Genomic DNA, 25,560 nt, shown 5'->3' with positions numbered 1-25,560 from the left:
CTTTAAAACGCGTATGCTAGGAAAACGTCTTCACACCCTTATAAAGGATGTTTCGTTCTCGTCTCTAACCAACGTGGGATATCACAACAATGAACCTTCAAATCTTTATAACCATATGATATGGTTCATTGAATAGTGTCCTTTCCTCATATATTCTAGATCTTTCTCTTAATTAGCTACTCTAAAACACCCACGTACCACAACAAAAGTCCATGATATGGGAATATGGTGTTTAAATCATCCAGCATATAAAGTAAATTTGATTCGATTCTTTTCATTTTTATTGACTTCAAAGTTTCATCACGTTTTCTTTTTTATAATCCAAAGTTCATTACTTTCTCATTAAGTTTTATGTGCTCTCTATATTAATAGCGAGTTCTTTGAGTTGAGTATCCCATCCATTACAAAGCTTTTAGAACTCAGCAATAATCTTAAGAAACTAAGAGATTAGTATGGCCTCTGATGCTGTGCATGATATCAATTCCCTCGTTTCCTCTAAGGGCAGAGACTTTCTTATTCGTAACAACGGCGATCAGGTATGGTCGTTTGGTAACGTTTCTATTTTTAATTTCGTGTTTTTGTAGAGACGAAAGGATAGATAGCTGTTCATATTTCTTGTTTGATTCTCGTCTTTTAGAAATACATTCAAATTTGTGTAGGAATTTGAGTAATGTTCATTTTTCTAGTTTCAAGTTTATCCATTTCATTGTTTTTTTTTTTTGGAAGAGAAGGTTTGATAACTTTTCATTGTATTTGTAATAGCCCAATCCTGCGGCTAGCAAATATGGTTAGTTTTGGTCCGTTACATATTGCCTTCAGTTTCAGTTTTAAAACGAGTCTAATCGAAGGCGATATGTAACAGGCCAAAACAAAATATCTACTGGTAGTGGGTTTGGGCTGTTACAAATGGTATTATAGTCAATTACTGTGTGTGCTAGCGAAGACGCTGGACCTCCAAAGGGTGGATTGTGAGATCTCACATCAGTTGGAGAGAGAAACGAAGAACCCAAGAATCCCTTATAAGGGTGTATAAACCTCTCCCTAGTAGACATGTTTTAAAACATTGAGATTGACACGGATATGTAATAGACCAAAGCAGATAATATCTACTAGCGGTGGGCTTGGGCGGTTATAGATGGTATCAGAGCTGGACACTGGACGGTGTGCCAACAAGGATGTTGGCCCTCAAGAGGGGCGGATTGTGAGATCCCACATCGGTTGGAGAGGGGAACGAAGCATCTCTTATAAGTGTGTGGAAACCTCTCCCTAGTAGACGCGTTTTAAAACCTTGAGACTGACCACGATATGTAACAGACCAAAGTGGACAATATCTACTAATGGTGGGTTTGGCCTATTACAAATAGTATCAGAGCCAGAGCCAGACATTAGATAGTGTGCGAGCGAGGACGCTGACCCTCAAAGTGGGTGGATTGTGAGATTCCACATCGATTGGAGAGGGGAACTAAACATCCCTTGTAAGGGTGTGGAAACTTCTCCCTTCTAGATGCCTTTTAAAATGGTGAGACTGACGGGATATGTAACGATCAAACCAGACAAATATCTACTAGTAGGCTTGGACTAAATATCTACTAGTAAGATTGGGCGGTTACCGTATATAATTTTTAAAAAAACAAATTTTCATATAAATTTTTTTACATTCTTAATTTAAAACATACGAACATAATTATCGGACATGTTTATGTTTTTCCTAACTAGTTACCTAAGCCATTAATTTCTTATTCTTGAACAGGTAAAAATAAGTTCTTTGGTGGGAAAGAACGTGGGATTATACTTCTCAGCATCATGGTGCATTCCCTGTTGCCTTTTCACTCCAAAACTAGCAAAAGTGTATGAGCCATTAGCTTCTAAAAGCGACTTTGAAGTTATCTTTATTTCATCTGATAGAGATGAAAACTCATTCAAAGAGTACTTCTCCAAAATGCCATGGCTATCCATTCCTTTTGCCGATTTAGAGACCAAAAAGAGCTTGAAAAAGCTCTTCAATGTGAATGGAATTCCTCATCTTGTTGTTCTTGACGCCAAGGGGAAGGTTTCAACTGAGGAAGGAGTGGATCTAGTGGTTGAATATGGAGTTGATGCCTATCCTTTTACTTCTCAACAAATCCAATCTTTGATTGATAAAGAAGCTAAGAAAATGAACCAAACCATTAGTTCTCTTTTGGGCTCAACGTCTCGGAGTTATATTCTTACGAACGATGGAAATCAGGTATGCGAACTTCGTTCTTTTGACTCGATGTAAAACATTTGAACCAATCCGAGGGTTAGTTGGGTTGGTGACCTAAGAAATCAATGGAAATCAGTTGGATTGAGTTGAGTTGAAAAAAAATCTTTTGAACCAATCTAGGGTTAGTTGGATTGGTGACCTAAGTAACCCGAAAAAAGTTCACAACCCAACTCAAACAATCCCTCTATTTTCAGATTCAGTCGGGTTATTATAATTCTCATCTCATAAAGTTTAAATATCAAACATTTACCAGTACTCGTTTCACTACATTGGTTACAAAAGTTAAATATTCTTAATCTTTTTAACAATAGGGTAGGGTTAGGTTGGGTTGTAAGCCTATTTTCGGCTTGGTCGGGTTGACATGACCAAAAAAAACATTCAACCTACAAACCAAATCGAATTTTTTGGATTTTAAAAAATAATCCAAAAAATTCAACCTAACCCAAAACCGAAAAAATCTAACCCAACCCAACCTTTATAGTTTGAGTTGGATAGTTCGAGTTAGTCTAGTTAGCAAGTCATACGAACCCTCCTCTTTAAAATCACTCTTAAACATGCTCTTAGGCTAGTTTCGATATTTTTATTTTGATTTATATATTTTAAAAGAATAATTTTTTTTTTCTTGTTGATTAAATTCTAACATAAACTTTTTTTTATAATAAATTACAAAGTGCACTATAAAGATTTAGGAAGGAATAAACTTTTTTTTGATTGATAAGAATAAGGGTATTTTATGCTTTCTTTATACCTTTCTAAAAGTTAAAGCTTTTAAGTTATTTAATTAAAATTACTTATCCATTACTTATATAATTATTTTTAGTACACNATTTTTTTTTTCTTGTTGATTAAATTCTAACATAAACTTTTTTTTATAATAAATTACAAAGTGCACTATAAAGATTTAGGAAGGAATAAACTTTTTTTTGATTGATAAGAATAAGGGTATTTTATGCTTTCTTTATACCTTTCTAAAAGTTAAAGCTTTTAAGTTATTTAATTAAAATTACTTATCCATTACTTATATAATTATTTTTAGTACACTAATTTATGTTCATGGATACTAAAAAATAATTAAAATCGAGGAACTAAAAAAAATCTTAAATATTATATTTATTTATTTATTTTTTTATTGTAGATTCCTGTCTCTGAGCTTGAAGGGAAATTNCTTGTTGATTAAATTCTAACATAAACTTTTTTTTATAATAAATTACAAAGTGCACTATAAAGATTTAGGAAGGAATAAACTTTTTTTTGATTGATAAGAATAAGGGTATTTTATGCTTTCTTTATACCTTTCTAAAAGTTAAAGCTTTTAAGTTATTTAATTAAAATTACTTATCCATTACTTATATAATTATTTTTAGTACACTAATTTATGTTCATGGATACTAAAAAATAATTAAAATCGAGGAACTAAAAAAAATCTTAAATATTATATTTATTTATTTATTTTTTTATTGTAGATTCCTGTCTCTGAGCTTGAAGGGAAATTGATTGGGCTGTACTTTTCAATGCATGGCCATAAACTTTGTGATGAATTTACACAAAAATTAATTGAAGCTTACAAGAAATTGAAGGAGAAAGGAGAGAACTTTGAGATTGTGTTGATCTCTTTGGATGATAAAGATGAGAATTTATTCAAAGAAGCATTCAAAACAATGCCATGGTTGGCATTGCCTTTTAAGGATGAGAAATGCCAAGAATTGAAGCAATATCTTGAGGTTAGTGACATTCCTTCCCTTGTTATAATTGGGACGGATGGGAAGACATCGAACCCGAATGCGGTTGAGCTAATCAAAGAGCATGGTATCCATGCATACCCTTTCGCTCCGAAGAAAATTGAGGGAGTTGATGAGGTTTCGAACACAAAACTCGAATCAGAATCTCCAAAACCTGCTTTGGTTTGTGGAGCTAGAGATTTAGATTTGGAAAAAAACAAAGGGAAGGTAAAAGTTTCTTGTTGTAGCGACGAGATGTCGAAAATGGACAAGGGAACCGAGAAGGAAAAACTAAATGTAACGGTTTCTTGTTGTAGCGGCGAGACGTCGAAAAATGAGAAGGAGGCCGAGGAGGAAAAATCAAAGGTAAAGGTTTCTTGTTGCAGCGACGGGATGTCGAAAAACGACGAGAAAGTCGAGGAGAAAAAATCGAAGGTAAAAGTTTCTTGTTGTAGCTCGAAAAATGACAAAGAAGAAAAAGACGGGTGCAAAGGATAAGAAAACAATTAAAGCAAATCCGAATATGGAAGTTTTATGAGTGTTCTTATACACATAAACTTTTCCATATATATATATGCTTTGGTTGTTTCCTTTGATTTCGTTGTTTGAATAAATCGAAAGATGTTTGTAGTTTCGAACATTTTATGAGCTAATTGTCCTTTGTATGTGCTTTCTACGTTCTAAAGTTGTTCTCTATAATATTCGTGAGTGTCACGTTTTTCTTCTCCTACATTTTTCTTTAGTCCGTTCTCTACTTGAAATAAATCTATTTTTTTTAACGTCACACCATATAGTCCGTTGATAATATTGTGCAACGTGACATATAAACAGGTAGATAAATAGGTAAAATCTTGAAGGTGAAGCTATTTAAATTCAATAGTTAAATTGATACGAGCAAGTTCATGTCTAAACTTATATTTATGCAAATTGAGAATGTAAAAATTATTTGATAATCTTATAAGAGAACATAAGTAAAAAAGACCATGCTTGTCCAAGACGTGTTTCTATGACTGAATGTCAGATGTCTTCGTCATGCTTGTCTAGAACGTGTTGTTCATGGCCGCATGTCCGTTCCAAACCTCTTTTACATGCTTTCATCTTAGATAGATCTTTACTATTTCTTGTTGTGTCAATATGGGGGTGTATGATCGGTCACCAAAATCATGTCTACACTTGCCGGGGCTAAAGTACCCCAAAATGTACTATAGAGGGATGTGACTAGTACTCAATTCTTCATACCCAGATTATATACTATCAAAATTGTTGTTGCCTACTTGCTTTTACTTTTAGCTTATAAGATTTCTTTCTTTACAATTGATTTCAATGTATTTCTTTGCTCACATCTTCCAAAATATTTCTCTCAAACGTGACCCGAGGCTCGAGCATACACTTATATTGTCCACAAAGTTCGAATTTCACATGGCTGACTTGTTTCTAGGGTTAGAATAAGTGTCGGACAATCACTATCTTGCTACCGCAAGAGTGAGATTGTGACAAGTGGTATCAGCGCCGAGTCAGATACTTGGAAAGTAGTACACTAGCATCTTCGTTGTAAAATAACTGGGCAAGTCTTATACTGACCGACTGACTGAAATAAAAAAACAGTTACTCTGCATGAGTGAAGTTCCTGATAGAATGGGGCTTTTGGAATCTCGCATGAACGAGATTTTTGCTAAAGCCGACAAGATCGACGAGATGGTAGGCCACCTTGAGGCAATGCCTGTCCGCCAATTAATGTTTAGGGTTGAGGCCCTAGAAGACAAGGTCATAACTTATGGTGGCTTCGAGCATAGAGATAGCTAGATGGGCTGTTTGTCCGAATGGAAGAACACGTCGAGGGCTTAGACAATGCCCAAAAAGCGATCATTCAGATGGTCTCAGAAATGTCGGAGTATTTAAGAACAACTCTTGGAATGGTCAGAGCTAAAGTAGCGGATCTACGCGCTAGATTAAACCTCACCATAAGAGCGGTGGGGACCAAATAGGGGTGTAGTACAATTTAATAAGATAAAGGTCCTAGAGCCCAAGCCCTTTTGTGGGGTTCGAGATTCCTAGGATCTAGAGAACTTTATGTTCAACCTCAAACAATACTTTCAAGCCACAAATATCGTGGTGGAGATCCAAGTACACGAACATTCAAGATGTTCGATGTGTTGGATCGGTATGGCAACCCTAGAGGGGGTGAATAGGGTTTCAACGATAAAAATATTTAAGCGTGATTAATTTTTCTAATTATGAAACTTTTTACAAATATGTAGAATATGATAATTACTGGAACAAAATAGTTTAAGCCAAAACAATAATCAACTAAACATGCAATAAATCATCACAATAATTTTAAAATTAAATAGGAAAGAGTTAGAAAATATGACACCGTAGTTTTATAGTGGTTCGGTCAAACTCGACCTACTCCACTCCCCAAGGGCCTCTTGGGAATTTGAATAAATAACTTTCTCGACTCTTTCCATGGATTAGAGCCAAACCACTACACCGCTCTTTTTACGAGTTCAAGAGCAAACTCAATCCTTTCCACGACGTAGGATCAAACCGGTACAAGTATTCGAATTTGATAGTAACACACTACAACTCTCTCAAAGAGTAGATTTACAATTTGGACCACTCGCAACTATTTCCTCACAATACAATAATAATCCCTCTCAAGAATAAGATGAAGAAAAACAAACTTGGAAGCTTGGAGAAAACAACAAACAATGAAGGCTTTAAACAATTGAGGATTGTAGAATTATAAAAGTTATGTATTTTAAAATGTGGGGAAGTTGATGAGTTCATATATGGAAGAAGAGTGGCAAAATGTATGAATTAATATTGATCATTGAATTGTGTTAGGAGTAATGAAAGGTGGAGATTAAAAGTAAATAAATAAGAAATTTTTTAAAATTCATTTATTTAATTTTTTAAAATATAATAATAATATAATATAAAAATAATAAAAACAAAGGTGAGTAAGGGTCAAATAACAAATTCAAAATTTATTATAAATATAATAGTCTAATAATAATAAAAAGTAGGTGAGTAAACACTAAAATTTTAAAATATAATAATATAATAATATAATGCAGTAATAATAAAAATCGGTGTAACGGTTAAATTCAAATTTATATTAGGTAAAAATCATTTTATTTAGAAATATAATATTAAGAAAAACCCCACCATTTGTTACTCTTCCAAAATTATAAGTGTTATACTTTGATATATTTTGATTTTGCTGTCACATCATCACGTCAGCTATGTTGTCTCGACTATAATTTCTTCGTTTTAGCTCTGATTTAAGTAATTGAAAAGTCGTTGAAATTGTTATTTCCAACCTTATACTGTGGATGGCTCAAAATACTCAAAATAGTTAATAATTAAAAGTAGGTTTGTTATCATCAAAACATCAAACAATTAATTGATTGAGATTAATTAAAATGAGATCAAGGGCCAAAAAAACCAACACGATGTATTGTGGACACTTATAAGATCTTACACGTAAACCTACACGTAAAGACAAGTTGGGTGTCATTGACCTACACTCTCCAACTTGAGGAAGCGTATTGGAATATATTTTATAGAGCTTTCCTTATTTCCCGGATTTGGTTAATAATATATTTGATATATTTTATCTTATTTTTCAAAATTTGTAGTTTGTATTCTACGTGAACATTAATGGAAATTAAACTTTCAATCCCACTTCTGGACTTTTGATCCCATTTCTTTTTTCATTCTTAACATGGTATTAGAGTAAGGAGTAACATCATGTTGATTTAATCTAAGCTAATTCATCACGCTATACGTGTAGATAAGTGTTCGTATTCATCACTTGCAACAACCATAGGCTCAAACTTTCTTGATATACTATTGGGAAAATTTTAAACTTTTTTATTACCAATTTCTTCCCCATTTGATCTCAAATTGTTGCTATAGCACAAATATGATTAATATATATATATTTTACATTCGTTTTCTTGGAGTAAAATTCAAACGTGAAAAGTTTTAGTCTTACAATATTTACCATATTCTCTTCTTGATAGGTGAATTAATGGCAAAATTAATGAAATGATCAAAATAAAATCAAATGAAGTAGTCAAACATTCTATATATATGGATTCTATATATATGGAGTTACCCACAAAATATAAGAGGCCTCTCTAAATTTGGTGGTCTTTTCTTAATATAGTTTTCCTATAAACCTATATATAGGGCTTTACATTCTTAGAAAAATTCAAGCATCCACTTTAACCATTGGTACGCTTCATCAATTGTGAAACGAGCTTGTAACCTTACAATTTGAAGACGCTCCATAATGGCTATGGGCAAAGGTTTCAAGCTCTTTCACATCCTTTTCTTAGTGATTGCTTGGCAATGTTGTGCGAAAGTGGGTGCCGCTTTTGGCGATGTCACCGGTGATGTGAATCTTGATCATCAATTTTCATTTCGTGCTCTTGGATCACATGAAACACAAACCCCAACAGTTGCACCAATTGGAAGTAGTACAGAAGTCCTAGTGGATGCACCGTTTGGAAGCATTGCTCAAACTTCAGAGGCTCTAACCCCGGCGGGTGCATCGGTTGGAAACATTGCTCTAACTCCGGAGGGTGCATCGGTTGGAAGCATTGCTCTAACACCGGAGGTTGCACCAGTTGGAAGCATTGCTCTAACCCCGAAGGTTGCACCAGTTGTAAGTATTGTTAAAACCCCAACCATTGCACCAATTGGAAGTAGCACACAACCGTGAAAGTGAGAGTACAATTGGAAGTAGAACACAAGCGTGAAAGTGAGAGTAGCATTGCTGCCCATCGAGGATTTGTTTTGGCTATTAACAAAGTAAAACCTAAGCCAGATTGAATCAATATTTTGTATACAAATTCATTATTTCTATATTTTTTCATAAATGGACTGATTTTCCTATTTTTTCTTTCTCATATTTAATTTTCTATTTTAATTTATGGACTCTATTCTATCGTTAAAAATTCTATACATGTTCCTTGACTTACTACCATAGGAACATAAATGATGTAAATCACTTAAAGAATGGATGGAAAGATGAAAGACCAAAGGTTTTGCATGAATGGCAAGGACCAAAGGTTTTTGGTATTGATATTTACGAAATTATGAGTCGAAAAGAATATAATAATAGTATTAAAAATTTTACAAATTATACGCCTCCTAATTTCTAGATCTAATTAGTCATAATTTCTAGATCTAATTAGTGACGTTACGCATGCATATATGACTTAAGTGGAAGCTCATCATAAATAATTTAAAAAACACAAGTAACTCATCCTAAATAATCCTCGAAAACACAAAAGTTTATCCAAAAACTGTCACAATCCAAAAACAGTCACAACAAACCTACCTCTAAGTCAAAAAATCCATGTTCAATATAACTAAATAAAACCATGTTCAATATAACTTGAATTAGTCAAATAAACCTCCACCGTTGACGTCTTGCCTTTACTTTTCAAATTAACCTCTCCTAACAAATTACCTAAAATTAAAGATTATTTCAACAAAACTCTCCCCATAAACTTAAATACTTCTACTATCTGTCTGAAAAGTACTTTCGGTAGCCGTTTTCTAAAGATGTCCGCAACTTGATCCTGACTTGCCACATGCTACAATTCCACGCTTCCTTCCTTCACATGACGGTAGCCGTTTTCTAAAGATGTTCGCAACTTGATCCTGACTTGCCACATGCTACAATTTCACGCTTCCTTCCTTCACATGATCTCGGATAAAGTGAAATTGAATGTCAATGTGTTTGCTTTCATGGTTCACTGGGTTCTTTGCCAACTCAATTGCTAATTTGTTGTCAACTTGAATCATGGTTGCACGGTTAAATAAAGCTATGTTCCTTAGGTCTGAATTCACCCAATGGAAGAGCTTAATTCGTTCCTTAGGTCTGAATTCACCCAATGGAAGAGCTTAATTTTAGTTGTTCCTTAGGTCTAAATTCACCGCATGTAAGAGCTTAATTCTAGTTGACATTTTTGGCCAACTTGGGCGAAGTTTTCGCCCACTTTTTTATTTGTTGTAATTAGTTTTTCTATTTTTGTAATTACATTTGTTATTTAAAGAATTCAACTGAAGAGAAATAAAACATCAAAGCTATGTTCCTTAGGTCTAAATTCACCCAATTCACCCAATGGAAGAGCTTAATTCTAGTTGTTCCTTAGGTCTGAATTCACCCCATGGAAGAGCTTAATTCTAGTTGACATTTTTGGCCAACTTGGGCGAAGTTTTCGCCTACTTTTCTATTTGTTGTAATTAGTTTTTCTATTTTTGTAATTACATTTGTTATTTAAAGAATTCAACTGAAGAGAAATAAAACATCGAGTATTTAGCAAATCTCTCTCCCTCTCTCCTCCTTTTACTTCCGCTATTTTTTCTTTCGAAGAAACCTTCTTCCAGCTTTTTCGTCGACATTTTCCTCCGAATTGCCAGAGTCAACATGCACCTTGTTGCTTTAGCTTCATCTTGCTCAACAAATTTCTAAGTCATATCGCGTCACACACACACCAAGATGCTGCCACATACTCAGCTTTACACGTCAAGAGTGTCACAATCAGCTGTTTCTTTGAAAGCCAAGTAAATGCTATGTTGCCCATGAAGAATACATAACCCGATGTACTTTTTCGATCGTCTATGTCTCCGCACCAATCACTGTCAGAGTAACCAACTAACTTGTAATCTTTTGTTTTCGAGTAGAATAACCCAAGTGACACTGTTCCTTGGGTACCGTAGGACTCGCTTCAATGCCTTCCAGTGTGAATAAATCGACTCCTCCATGGACTGGCTTATAATGCCGACACATAATAAAAGATCTGGCCTTGTGCATGTAAGATAGCGAAGGCTTTCTACCAGGCTCTCGTACCTATTTGCATCTACTCGTTCTTCTTCATCGTACTTTGAGAGTTTTGCACTTGGTTCCATTGGTGTTGATACTGGGTTGCAATTTTCCATCTTGTACTTCTTCAAAATCTCCTTTGCATATTTCTCCTGTGATACAAAAATACCCGTCTCTCCTTGTTTAACCTCCAAACGAAGAAAAAACTTCAACAATCCCAAGTCTATCATCTCAAATTCTCGTGTCATTGTGCTTTCAAACTCTTCTATCATTTCATCATAGTTGCCTGAAAAGATGAGGTCATCGACATAAAGAGCAACAAGTATCACATTACCTCCACTTTTCTTTGTGTAAAGTGCATGCTTGTGGGGACATTGCTTGTACCCGTTCTCTTTGAAGTATGTATTGACACGAGTATTCTATGCTCGCGGTGTCTGCTTTAACCCCTAAAGTGCCTTTTTCAATTTTAGTATCTTCTTCTCTTCTCCAATTTTCATGTACTCAGGTGGTTGTTCGAGGTAGACTTCTTCTCAAAGCACACCATTCAAGAATGTCGACTTGACATTCGTTTGAAAAATCGCCCATTTGAATTGAGTTGCTTGAGAAATGAGCAATTGGATTGTCTCCATTCTAGCGACGGGAGCAAACACTTCGTCATAGTCGATTCCTGCCTTTTGCTTGTATCCCTTCGCAACAAGTCGCGCCTTGTAACGCTCTATCTTGCCTTGAGCATTCATCTTTTTCTTGAATACCCACTTCACACCTATGGGCTGACTTCCTTCTGGTAATTCTATCACCTCCCATGAATTGTTGCGATGAATCGCTTTAATCTCCTCTTCCATGGCAGTTTGCCACTTCTTGTCTCGCACCGCCTCTTCAAAGCTGATATTTTCAACATCTGCTAGAAGACATACAAGGTGTACCTCATTTGTTGAGTCATACAGGTCTCGCAAACTTCGCATTTTGGGTTGTCATGGTTCATCTTCATCATCGAAAATTTGTGAGTCTGTTGGTGCAATTGTTAGTGCAACGACTATGATTCTCCAACTTCGATATTAACTTCCATCGAATTGTTCCAGTCCCATTCGCTTGCTTCATTTACTCGCACATCGCGACTTACTATCACCATCTTGCTTATCGAGTCGAGTAGCTTGTATCCTTTTGTCTTCTCATCATATCCAATAAAAATATATCTTTTGCTTTTTTTTCAAGCATATACCCTCGTTGATCCGGTACGTGAGCATAAGCCACACTATCGAACACTTTGAGATGAGAGATTGTAGGCTTTTGTCCACTCCAAGCCTCTTGTGGTGTTTGATCATCTAACTTTGCATATGGACATCGATTTTGTACGTAGATGGCGCATTGCATGACTTCTGCCCAAAATTCCTTTGGCATCCTTTTTCTCTTGAGCATTGATCAAACCATGTCGAGAATGGTCCAGTTCTCTCTCGACCACACCATTTTGTTGAGGGGTGTACGTTGCAGTTAGAAATCGCCTTATGCCTTGCTCCTCGTAATACATCATGAAAGCCGTCGAAGTATTCTCGCCACCTCTATCGGACCGTACAGCTTTGATGTGTCTACCAGTTGCCTTCTCCACCATCACTTTGAACTTTTTGAACACCTCGAATGCCTCGGATTTTTCTTTCAAAATGTAAACCCAAGTTTTTCGTGAGTAATCATCGATAAAGGAAATAAAATGCCTCTTCCTGCTGAAAGACTCGGGGGTAATTGGTCCACATGTATCTGTATAAATCAACTCGAGAGGTTGTTTAGCCCAAAATTCAGCCTTCTTTTGAATTGAGTTTCTCGCATGCTTTTTGAGCATGCATTCTTCACAAAATTTTCCTTCAAAGTCCATATTGGGTAGCCCATGCACCATATTCTTCTTCGCTAACTCTTTTAGGCCGCCATGATATAGGTGACCAAAGCGGAGATGCCACAGTGATGCTTTGTCTTCTACGTCGACTCACAAACAATTTTCTCATATGCTTCTTAAATTAAGTTTCTACATCCGATTTCTTCCTATCTCGACTCGAGCAACCAAACACCCTTGCTTATCCTTCAGGTGTAGCAGGCGGTTGTTTAAGAATATCGAGTAGCCTTTCTCTATGAGTTGCCCCATACTCAGTATGTTGGTCTTGAGGTGTGGTACGTAATAAACATCTTTTGTTGACCCCATTACACCATCCTTTTGTAAGAAATGTATCATACCTCGACCTTTGACCTCCATCTTTGATGTTAGATAAATCCCTAGGTTGAAAATCTTTCCTATTTTTTTTGTTATATTTTTTAGTTAACGGCATAATTAAAGTTACTAAGATTCACAGAGTGAAATGGCTGTAATTCAGTAGACATTTTCTTTTCTATTTTTAGGATACATTCTTATTTAAATAGGTCAAATTGAATGACAAACAAACCATGGGATATTGGGCGCAAATATTTCTCTCTCCCTTTGTTTTCAGTTATTTTCTTGTTCGAATAAGTTTTCCTTCGGCCATTTTTTACTCCGTCTACGTTTTCCTCTCAATAGCAAGAAGTCAACATTTGAAGCATCTCCAAATGACACACGACCATCTTTAATCTTTTGCATCTCTTTGAATAGGTACTCGTGACCGTACATATGGTTGCTTGCCCCTGAGTCGAGGTACCACAAAATGTCATTGTTGATGTTGTCTTCATTTTGTGCCATCAAGAGCAGACCTTCATTTGTTACGTCTTCCAAGGCTAAGTTGGTTGCTCCTTCCACCTTTTCGTCTTCCAAGGCTAGGTTGGTTGCTCCTTCCACCTTTTTCCGGCTCAACAATCTTTTGCAACATGCCCCACTCTGCCACAATTGTAACATTTGTTAGAGTTACAATCATGTGTATAGTGACCATATTTTTGACATTTATAGCACTGAATGTTAGAATAGGTTGATCAGCCGCCTCTTCCTTGACTGTGTCATCTTCCACGCCAATTTGCTTGGCACAACTGTCTCTTCTTCTTGTAATGTCCTTCATTACTGCTGCCTTGACCACCTTGACCATTTTCGCGACTTCCACGACCTCTACCTTGAAAATTTTGAGAGTAGAGTACCTTTTCATATTTGATTGATGCCTTGGTTTGAAGTGCTTGATCGAGTATTTCCTCCTTCTTCTTCTTATGTTGCTCGTGTGCCTCGAGAGAACCGTCGAGCTCATCGACCGTGAACGTCGCGGTCCTTTGACTCTTCTATCGCACATACAACATTCTCGAAGTTGTTGGTTAATGACCTTAGGATCTTCTCCACAATCCGCGTCTCGAGTAACATTTCTTCATTTCAATTTAGTTGATTTGTCACGGTCTGTATGTGTGTAATGTAGACAGATACATTTTCTAACTCCTTCATCTTCATGCTCTCCAACTCGCCACGCAAAGTTTGGTGACGCACTTGCTTGACTCGGTCGGTTCTTTTCAACACCTTTTCTAAAGTGTCCCACGCTTCTTTTGAAGTAGTTGCCTTGGCAATCTTCTCAAAGCCCGATTCATCTACAGCTCGGAACAGCATGTATAATGCTGCCTTATCCTTTGATCGTAATTCGTTTAACGCCTTGTTTTGCGTTGCCATATAACTCGTGGTATCCTTCGGTTCTTCGAAACCTTCTTCGACCACCTCCCATGCGTCTTAAGAACTGAGAAGAACTTTCATTTGGATGCTTCAATTCTCGTAGTTCTTCTTTGTTAATCACGGTAGCGACAGTTGACCCATCATATTCGCCATCGGCTCTGACACCAATTTGTAGAAATAAAAGCTCACTCTAATACCAATATCTTAAAATAAGACTCACTATGAGGTAAATCTCACACACACTAACGATAGAATACTCCGATACCACTGTGTGAAAATACTACTCGCGTATTTGTGAAGGAGATGTCGAGAGAGGAGAGAAAAGGAGACAAAAATCTCACACACACTAACGATAGAATGCTCCGATACTACTGTGTGAAAATACTACTCGCGTATTTGTGAAGGAGATGTCGAAAGAGGAGAGAAAAGGAGACAAAAAATTGTGTGAAAATATTACTCGCGTATTTGTGAAGGAGATGTCGAGAGAGGAGAGACAAGTAGACAAAGAACACTCATTTAAAAAAAAAACCTTTTCTATTGGTCTCTATTTCTTCTCTCTTCTCTAACTTAGAGTACTAGTTATTTATAGCACTAATAATAGGGATGAAAGACACCACTTACTTTTCAAATTAACCTCTCCTAACAAATTATCTAAAATTAACCTTTACCATTTTAAGTTTATTTCAACGTTATTAACCTATGCTTAAAGACAAATTGGATGTTGTTATTGACCTACACTCTCGAACTGGGAGAGTATTAGAATATATTTTATATAGCTGTAATCACGATTTTTCTTTATTTTTAAGATCTGGTTAATAGTATATATAATCGAGGATTTGGAGAGTAGAATATTTTCTTTATTTTTATGATTTAGTTTGTAGTTTGTATTCTATTTAAACGTTGTGAACATTAATGAAAATTGGACTTTCAATCCCACTTTTGGACTTTTTGATCTCACTTCTATTTCTCATTGTTAACATGGTATTAGAGCAACGAGTAACATCATGTTGATTTAATCTAAGTTTATAGGAGTAACATCATGTTGATTTAATCTAAGTTTATAGGATTGAAAAAACTCATCATGAGTATAGATTAGTGTTCATATTCATCACTTGTAACAACCATACACTCAAACTTTCTTCATATACTATTGAGAAATTTTAAAACTTTTTGATTACCAATTTTTTCCTTCCCCATTTGATCTCAAGTTGTTGCTATAGCACTATTATTTATTTATTTATTTTATTTTTACATTTAATTTCTTTGATTTCTTTGATCATCTCGATGGAGTAAAATTCAAACATGAAAAAAGTTGTAGTCTTACAATATTTACCATATTCTCTTCTTGATAGGTGAATTAATGGAAAAATTAATGAAATAATCAAAATAAAATCAAATGTAAATCTAAAGAGTAATTTCTAGACTTGAAAATTGAATAACATTAACTTACCTGGACCAAATTTATACTTTGAGACATTGAAGTAGTCAAACATTCTATACTTGGAATACTATGAAACCCACAAAATATAAGAACCTCTCTAAATTTGGTGGTCTTTTCTCAATATAGTTTTTCCATAAAACTATATATAGGACTTCACATTCTTAGAAAGATTCAAGCACTCACACCTTTGCTATTACTACTCTTCATCCTTTTTGAAACGAGCTTGTAACCTTACAACTTGAAGACACTCCACAATGGCCATGGGCAAAGGTTTCAATCTCTTTCACACCCTTTTCTTAGTTATTGCTTTGCAATGTTGTGTGAAAGTGGGTGCCACTTTTGGCGATGTCACCGGTGATGTGAATCTCGATCATCAATTTTCATTTCATGCTCTTGGATCACATGAAAAACAAGCCCCAACCGTTGCACCAATTGGAAGTAGTACAGAAGTCCTAGTGGATGCACCAGTTGGAAGCATTACTCAAACTCCGGAGGCTCTAACCCCGGAGGGTAAATCGGTTGGAAGCATTGCTCTAACCCCGGAGGGAGTTGGAACTATTGCTCAAACCCCAACCATTACACCAATTGGAAGTAGTACGCAAGCGTGAGAGTNCAAAAGGAAGAATCAGTCATGTATACAACACGTAATAAAATTTATGCCAAACTGAATCATTATTGGATAGACAAATTCATTATTTCTATATATTTTTTCATAAATGGAATGATTTTCCTACATTTTTTTTTGCTCATATTTAATTTTCTATTCTATCGTTAAAAATTATATACATGTTACTTGACTTACTACAATAGAACATAAATCAGGTAGATTATTCGAGGATTGAAGTCAACCATAAATATTGGTAGTACTAAAGTCTAAATATTTAACCACTAAAATACCAATTCTAATGGAAAGATGAAAAATGACATTGAGGTAAGTTGTTTCATTAATGACAATAGTTTTTAGGACCAAAGGTTTTGGGTATTTGACTCCCGATCGAAAGGTTGTGTGTTTAATTCACATCTAATTCAAATAGGATTGGTCATTGTTTAATTTGGTAGGGTAACTTTAATTAAGCAAAGGAGAAAAAGATAGTGTAAAGGATAAGAAAACAATTAAAGCAAATTGAGTAGGGAAGTTTTAGGAGTGTTCTTACACACTTATATAAAACGGTGTGGTGAAGTTAAATTGATACGAACACGTAAACTTGTATTTAAATTATATGATAATATTATAAGAGAATCGAAGTAAATTTTTTTAGTCATAGTTATAGTTAACAATAAGCGTTTTAGATTTTTTCCATTGTTCTTCATTTAAATACTGAGCACTCCACAAATACTCGATTCTCTCTTTTATTTCATTCCTCACCTCACTTTTTACCTTTGGATTTTGGTTGTTTTCTCTAAACTAATGGGATGGACTAGTTTTACCTTTTGAGATCTCCCATGAACGAGATTGTCGCTAAACCCGACAGGAACGACGAGATGGCAGGCCATCTTAAGGCAATGCGCGAATTAATGATTAGGGTCGAGGCCCTAGAAGTGGGCAATGCGCGAATTAATGATTAGGGTCGAGGCCCTAGAAGATGAGGTCATAACTTCTAGTGGCTTCGAGCATAGAGATAGTTAGACGGGCTCTGTTGTATGAATGGAAGAACACGTAGAGGGCTTAGACAATGTCTAAAAAGCAACCATTCAAATGGTCTTAGAAATGTCCGAGGATTTAAGAGTAGCCCTTAGCCCTTGGAATTGTCAGGTCTAAAGTGGCGGATCTAAGCGCTGAATTAAACCTCACCATAAGAATGGATGGGAACCAAACCCCAAATAGGTATGTCGTACAATTTAATAAGATAAAGATCCGAGAGCCTAAGGCCTTTTCTGGAGTTTGAGATGCTAAGGATTTAGAGAAACTTATTTTCAACCTCGAACAATACTTTCGAGCCACAAATATCGTGGTAGAAGAAGCGAAGGTTATATTGGCAACCATGCATCTAGCTGATGATGCAAAGTTGTAGTGGAGTGCCAAGTACACGAACATTCAAGATGGTCGATGTACTGTGGACACTTGGAAGAGGTTAAAAGCAGTACTCCTCTCTTAGTTCTTTCTAGAGAATGTCCGCAATATCTAAGAACAAATCAAAAGTCTAGAATAATTTTTCGAACGCCCTGAGCATTTCTTATAAACAAACTCAAGTGAAATTCAAACTCCAAACTACCGTCTTAGAGCAAATTTTGATCTTCTCTCAAGAATCCTGAACTCACCCTCTCTTCCTTTTCATTTTTCTTGCTTACAAGACCCCTAATTACTAGTTTACTTTGACAGATTTTTCAAAATTTTTACTATTTTCTTTTATATTTTTCTTAAGCTGGTGAGCTTTTTTTTTTTAATCATTTTTTTCTTCTAACTCAAAATTTGACATGTAAGATCCTTAATCAAAAGGAAGAAGTTTAACTTATAAGAAAAAATCATGTATTTAATTTCTTGTGGGGGTCGATTGTTACCATGTCAAGCTTAACCTTTTAGGGTTATTCCCTACATGTATTGCTTGAGAAAAGCTGGGTACGGCTACTTACATATTCTTTCATGTTCAGGAGTCGAGTTTAAGTCGAGTTTAAATTCTGTTTAAATTCTTAAAATGCTTAAAATTTCTCATATATTCGTGTGAAGATCCCTTTAATGAACTATGATTTCACAACTATCAAAAAAGATGATCAACTTTAAGTGAAAATAAAATGTTGTTCAAGAAAAAAAAAAATAGTTCATTCAATAGAAAGGACAACCAAGTCATTGTCTTCTACCTATACAATGGAGAACTCGTATGCAACGCTTACTCTGATAGCCTAAAACTTGATTTTGTGAGCTCGATCAAGTAGCTGTCTCTAGATAGTTCCTTATAAATATTTGTAAAGAATTTGATTTCATCTAATGAGAGTAGGTAAGAGGAAGAATTTCTTGATTTACAAAATGAGCATTAGATCCTATTGAAATGTATTCTATATATTAAGATTTTTCCTTATTTTTGGAGAGTAGAATATTTTCTTTTCTTTTTAGAACTTAGTTGGTAGTTTTTATTTAAATTGGACTTTCTATCTCACTTATGACTTTGGATCCACTCTTATTTCTCATTCTTAACCTGGTATGAATCAGAGCTTTTCATTCTTAACATTATATCAAAGCAAAGAAGAACCGAAGAAAAGTGATAAAGATTAGAATCTTAACATTATAGTAAGAAGGAGAAGAAGAAGAACATCTCATTCTTAACATTATATCAAAGCAAAGAAGAACAGAAGAAAAGATTAGAATCTTAACATTATAGTAAGAAGGAGAAGAAGAAGAACAGAAGAAAAGTGATAGAGATTAGAACAGAAGACGATAGATGAATTGGGATCACCTTCCACAGATATATAATCATTTTAACCTCACATCTAAAAGGTTTTAATTTCTGGTCTCTCTAGCCATTGTTACTGATTGAGCACAATCAATATCTCTATAGCCATTGTCCTTGGTTGAGCACAATCAATATTTGGTCACCCTCCTAATCTTAACCTGAATAACATTTATGCATGGATTAAGAAGTGATCGAGTAGGATATTCACTTTGTTTCAATCAAATTAAATGAGACAAATTACCAATCCTGAAGTAAATCATTGTCGTCTATTGTTGGATTTTGTATCTTCTTGATAAATTTAACTATTTCTTGGAATTCTAAAAAGCAAACCGATGTATTAAGATCATCTCGGTTTTGGGTTTTGCATCTTAAGAGTAACAATTATTGTAAATGGATTTTGCAAAAAGGGAAGATTCTTTTTGGTACAGGTAATAAGGCTTGGAGTGGTGGCAACCAAATGAGTTATGGACTTTGGAGATTGTAAATTGAGTTTTTTTTATATTTAATTTAGTTATTAATTCTCATCCATTTATAACATTGATTAAATAAGAGTATTAGTTATTAATTCTCATCCATTTATAACATTGATTAAATAAGAGTATTATTAATTTGGTTATAAATCTTGCAACCATTTTAATATTAATCCTTATTTAATTTCATAACTTTTCATGATTCAAACAATTGTCCCTATATAATGGGATTGTCTAGGAGGTTGTTGATATAGGAATTTGATATCAGAATTCATTTCTTAAGTGACATTTTGGTGAGAGTCTTTTGTAGTGTAAGAGTGAGGCATTCACTTGTAACACTTTGATTATTAGTGATTGTTTGCTACCCGTGGATGTAGGAAAATTTCTTCTCTTCGAACCATGTAAATATCTTGGTGTCTCTTTGTGTAATTCCGTTCATTGTGGTTATGAGTACATTCGTTCCATTTTCGCTACAATAATTGGTATCATATTTTTGTGGTTGTAGCATTTGACGCACAACCAGTGGTATCAGAGCCTGATTGTGGTATTTGGGGTATTGTGAAAGTTTTGACCTCATCGACTACTAGACGTGCTCACAATCATGCTTATTTTTCTTGAAAATCAATGTTCAAGAATTATGTTTTTCACCTTCATCCAGATTACTTATTACAAATGGCAGAGCCATCTAGAATTAAATCACGACGTGGATCAAGAATTTTGAGTTATAACCTCGAAGTAGAGAAATTTGATGGAACCAATAATTTTAGTGTTTGGCAAGGCGAAGTTAGCAATTTGTTGGTCATGCAAGATCTTGATGCTTCTCTCTAAGAGGAGATGCGTGAAGACATGACAGATGCCGAATGAAAGAAATTAAATCGACAAGCTTGTGGAATTATTCGATCTTGTCTGGGTAAGGATCATAAATATCCATTTATGATGGTGACCATGGTGAAAGAACTATGGGATAAGCTTGAGGCGAACTATATGCAGAAGAGTGTGGAAAATAGACTCTATGTGAAGAAGAAACTCTTCTGTTTTGATTATAAGAAAGGTATCCCAATGGCTGAGCATTTGGGATTTTAATAAAATCATCACTGATTTGCTCAATCTTGATGTTATAATTAATGAGGAAGACAAGACATTATTACTATTGAATTCTTTGCCAGAATCCTAGAGTTTTAGTAACCCCCTACTACATGGAATCATTAATCTTGAATTTGAAGATGTTTCAAATGCCTTGATGAATAATGAGGTGCGAAAGAAGAACAAGGAGGCATATCAAGATTCTAGCTCAAATGTTCTCACTACTTGTGGAAGGACTTCTACTTGGAAAAAGAACGAATGTGGAAAGTCCCAATTAAAGTCGAGAGGTAGATCTAAAAATTGGAGAAAGCTTGATAAAAATGAGTGTGCATATTGTTGACAGAAAGGCCATTGAAAAATTGCCCGATCTAAGGGGTCGAAGTCCAATGTGGTTAGAGATGATGACACTGATACAAATAATGCCTTGACGATTTCCTTATCAGTCAGCCAAATCAGTGAATGGATTCTTGATTCTGGATGCTCCTATCATATGTGTCCCAATAGAGAGATGTTCTTAGACTTTAAAGAGTTCAATGGGGGAGTTGTCTATATGGGCAATGATAGTACTTACAATATGACGGGAATCGGCTTAATACAAATCAAGATGTTTGATGGGATATACGAAAACTCAATGATGTGAGGTATGTCCCTGATTTGAAGAAAAATTTGATTTTTCTTGGCGTTTGGGATGCGAGTGTTTATCGTATCATTTTGAAAGGAGGGAATTTGAAAGTAGCTCGTGGAGCTTTGGTGGTAATTAAAGGGACTAGAAGAGGTAGCATATACTACCTCAACGGAACCACAATAATTGGGCATGCTGCTGTGGCAAGTTCGAAAGAACAAGACATATCAAAATTATGGCACATGCGACTCGGGCATGCTGGTGAGAAGGTGCTCTAGACATTGGTGAACCAAGGAGTCCTTAAGGGTGCCACAACTGGTAAAATTGATTTATGTGAACATTGTGTATTTGGTAAACAAAAAAATGTGAAGTTTGGTAATGCTATACACCAACAAAGGGCATCTTGGATTATGTTCACACTGATGTATGGGGTCCCACGAAGAATGTCACATTGGGAGGAAAGAGGTGGTTTCTCACCTTTATTGATGACTACTCGAAGAGAGTTTGGATGTATCCCATGAGGCACAAAAATGAGGTTCTCCAAATTTTCAAAGAGTGGAAGAAAATGGTAGCAAATCAGACGGACAGGAAAATCAAAAAGCTGAGATCAGAAAACGGTGGAAAATATACTTATGATCTATTCCTTAAAGTATGCTGAGATAAAGGGATCGTTTGACACTTCACTATCCCTGGTAAGCCACAACAAAATGGAGTTGCTGAGAGAATGAACCAGACATTGATAGAGAAAGTTCGATGCATATTGTCTCCAGCAAGATTGAGTAAGACATTTTGGGCTGAGGCTCTCAGTTATGCAGTTCACTTGGTGAATTGTTTACCTATTTTTGGAAATGGTTGAAAAACTCCGCTTGAGGTATGGTCAGGTACTCCTGTTAGTGATTATGATAAATTACATGTGTGTGGTTGTCCTACTATTATCATGTGACAAACTCAAAGCTAGATCCTAGGGTAAAAAAAGCTAAGTTTATGGGCTTTAGCAAAGGCGTGAAGTGTAACGCCCCTAATTTTCTCCACCCTAATTAGCGACGTTACCTTATACTCGTCAAATCAACAGGAAAAGGGTTCACATGGAACAGTCTCGATAACGAAAATGCATTCATTAATTTAAGCAGTTCATACCTAGGAAAATCAATTGCGACAACCTAACCTAGAAGTAAACAACAGAGACTAAAGAAAACAATTCGCAAAACTAAGAACCCAAGAGAATCCAAAGGCGCTACGACACCGCAAACCCTACTCAAGATTTCCATGGCCCTTCGCCTCATCCACCGTCACCCGTACATGGGAGCCTTGCCCTTTCCTGAAAAATATTGGTAGCACGTGGCTTGAGTATTATATAAAATACCCAGTAAGTCGCCCCACTGTTGGGGTTAAGCATATATTCATACATTCGAATACAGGCAGTCGCACACATTACATCTTGTCGCACACGATACACATACATAACGCACACAACACACATACATGTCACACAGAATACCCATACATGACGCACATCATTACCATACATGCCGTACACTGCTAGAAGAACGGAACTGAGAGAGGGGTTTGTCTTCCATTCCTTCCCATGGCCTTAGGCCCTTGCCTTGTCCGGGCGGGGGTGGATGCATGGTAATTTCCCACACATGGCCCACGTGTGTGACTGTGGGCCCACCAGGCGAGCTCGCAAGCGAACTCCCTGGGCCTGGCTTGGTCGGGTATGTATGACATACAATACCGGACGCCACGGACAAAGGAGGGCCTGCATGATATCGTGGCGAACACGATATCGAATATACGCATCCATACCATCCGTAGCATAACGGGGGAGTGCCCCAAGTACATAACCATAGCGTGCATGAGGTTCTTAATGTTTACCTCCATGGCATTACACCTACGACGCTCCATCCTCTCGCCGCATTACATAGCATAACCGGGTTCACATCAGGCAAGCATAACATAGCATAACCGGGTCCACATTGAGCAAGCATATCCTAGCATACTAGTCATCTTATTCATGGCATGTGGGGTTCTCATTACAATCATGACATGTCAATCAAGCTCATCATACATACAGGGCGACAAAACGCGTCACAACATCATATTCATAAACATGACATACATAGCAATTCACTGCAAGAATCACATACATAAACAAAGCATGCATAGCATTTCACGGCAAGAAACATCTAACCTAGCATACAGCAACAACACATGGTGCATGCAAGGGCCACAAGGCACGCACCAACATACATACATAAATAACGCCAACAGTAAGGTTACTTACCTCCTTGGCCTTGACCGAAGTCGCCCACAATGCTAACTCCAGCGCCTAACTACCTCCTATAAGACAACATGATACACTCAGAGCGCTTTCACAACTATCCCTCGTGTCTAGCTACCAAGTACGTCCCTATCGCAAGCTATTTGTCAAATATGGAGTTATACTGACCTCAAATGGTTGAAACGAGGGCGGAAAGGGCTTCGGAAGGGTCGAAAACCTAGGAATCGGTATACTATTCGATGTCGAGCCGCCAAGCCGCACTTAGCCTAACCGGAGGTTCGCAAAGCCGCCGGTGGAGCAGAAACCGATGGCTGCGACGAACACCGCCGGCGCAGGGTTCCTGGAACGCCTCCGGCTTGGGCCACAAAGGGGACGAGGCTCTGGGGTGGCGTCCGAACGTGGCTGCACGCTGGCTGAGAGGTCTTGCCGAATGCCGGGGGGACCCGCGCCTGCGCTGCGTCTCCCTCGTCCAAAAGTCCCGACGGTCCAACTCGCAGGGCTTGGCTATTGTCGCCGGTGGATGCGTCGTCGCTCGTCCGTTCTCCGGTGGCGCGTTGGCTTCCTCCTGCTTCAACCCACTCTAGCGCTCCCTTCTCCCTAAAGGAGGTGGCCACCCCTAGGGTTTACGGGAACCTTAGTGGATCCCGCCGAAATCTCGTGATTTTCGGCGGGGGCCCCCTTTTNTTTTTTTTCTCTCTCCTCTCTCCTTAGAAGGTGTACCGTTACATGAAGGGCTTTAGGTTATGGTGTCCAGAAAAGTAAGATTGTTAATAGTCGAGATATGACAATCGATGAGTCTTGGAATGTTTTTGCAGAAAATTGAAAATAATGACAAGGGATCGAAGCAGGTGGAGAAGGTGGTGTTCTCTCCTGATATGGTTGCTCCTACTGAAGAACCTATTGAGCATGTAGATAATAACTCTAATGTCTTAGAACAGGTGGAGCAAAGCCTTGTAAATGAAAGAGTGAAGGAACCTGAGTTCATCGCCAGGAATAGACCACGAAAGGAAAATTCGAAAACCTGCATGGTTTGATGATACAATAGCATATGCTTTCCCTATGATTGATGGTGTTTCCAACCACTACAAAGATGTTATTGAGAGCCCAGATAGATTACACTGGCAAGAAGCTATGAATCAAGAGATAGAATCCTTGCAAATAAATCAAACTTCCCATTTGGTACAACTTTTTAGTATAAGTAGTAATAAGGCTTGAAGCGGTGGTAACAAATCAGTTATGGACTTAGTTTTTTTTATTTAATTTAGTTATTTACTCTAATCAACTACTATAAATGGATTAAATAAGAATATTATTAATTTGGTTATTAATCTTGTAACCATTTAAATATTAATCCTTATTTAATTTCATAAAGTTGTGATGATTCACACTGTCCCTATATAATGGGTCCCTATATAATGGACTTGTATAGGAGGTTGTTGATATCGGTGTTCATTTCTTGAGTGACATTGTGGTAAGAGTCTTTTGTAGTGTAAGAGTGAGATATTCACTTGTAACCCTTTATAATTAGTGATTGTTTGCTACCGGTGGATTTAGGGAAATTTCTTCTCTCCAAACTACGTAAATATCTTGGTGTCTCTTTGTGTAATTTCATTAATTGTGGTTGTGAGTACATTCGTTCCATTTTCGCTACAACAATCGATATCATATTTTTGTGGTTGTAGCATTTGGCGCACAACTACAATAATTTGTTAGAAGTTTGAAAAGCAAACCATTGTTTCGAAGTTTTGCATTTCATATGAAATTCATTTATTTATTGGAATTCTAAAAAGAAAATTGGAATTCTAAAGAGCAAACTAGTGTCAAATCTACTTGTTTAGACTTTACTTAACAGAGACAACAATTTGATTTTTTGAA

At 36.4% G+C, this 25,560-nt stretch overlaps 1 protein-coding gene across 2 annotated transcripts; it reads left to right on the top strand.

Moving 5' to 3' along the window:
- Nucleotides 1–368: 368 nt before the first annotated feature.
- LOC111796921 (probable nucleoredoxin 1) lies at nt 369–4,693 on the top strand. 2 transcript variants are annotated; one of them, XM_023679733.1, is made up of 4 exons: nt 369–536; nt 1,751–2,227; nt 3,709–4,191; nt 4,281–4,373. In XM_023679733.1, the coding sequence occupies exons 1-4, from the start codon at nt 453–455 to the stop codon at nt 4,299–4,301; spliced, it is 1,065 nt and encodes a 354-aa protein (XP_023535501.1). In that variant the 5' UTR covers nt 369–452; the 3' UTR covers nt 4,302–4,373. The 2 variants fall into 2 exon arrangements, with proteins under 2 accessions (XP_023535501.1, XP_023535500.1); XM_023679732.1 differs by having other exon boundaries at nt 3,709–4,693.
- The last annotated feature ends 20,867 nt before the right edge of the window (nt 4,694–25,560 follow it).

The sequence above is a fragment of the Cucurbita pepo genome, chromosome LG06, assembly GCF_002806865.2.
Source record: "Cucurbita pepo subsp. pepo cultivar mu-cu-16 chromosome LG06, ASM280686v2, whole genome shotgun sequence".
In the NCBI taxonomy this organism is placed as follows: Eukaryota; Viridiplantae; Streptophyta; class Magnoliopsida; order Cucurbitales; family Cucurbitaceae; genus Cucurbita; species Cucurbita pepo.
This window is presented reverse-complemented; position numbering and strand designations above follow the sequence as displayed.

Bases quoted from the DNA above. Each gene is read 5' to 3' on its own strand.
- LOC111796921 (XM_023679732.1), top strand. From the start codon at position 453: ATGGCCTCTGATGCTGTGCATGATATCAATTCCCTCGTTTCCTCTAAG. The intron at 537-1,750 runs GTATGGTCGTTT...ATTCTTGAACAG, and splicing joins TTCGTAACAACGGCGATCAG to GTAAAAATAAGTTCTTTGGT. The intron at 2,228-3,708 runs GTATGCGAACTT...TTTTTATTGTAG, and splicing joins TTACGAACGATGGAAATCAG to ATTCCTGTCTCTGAGCTTGA.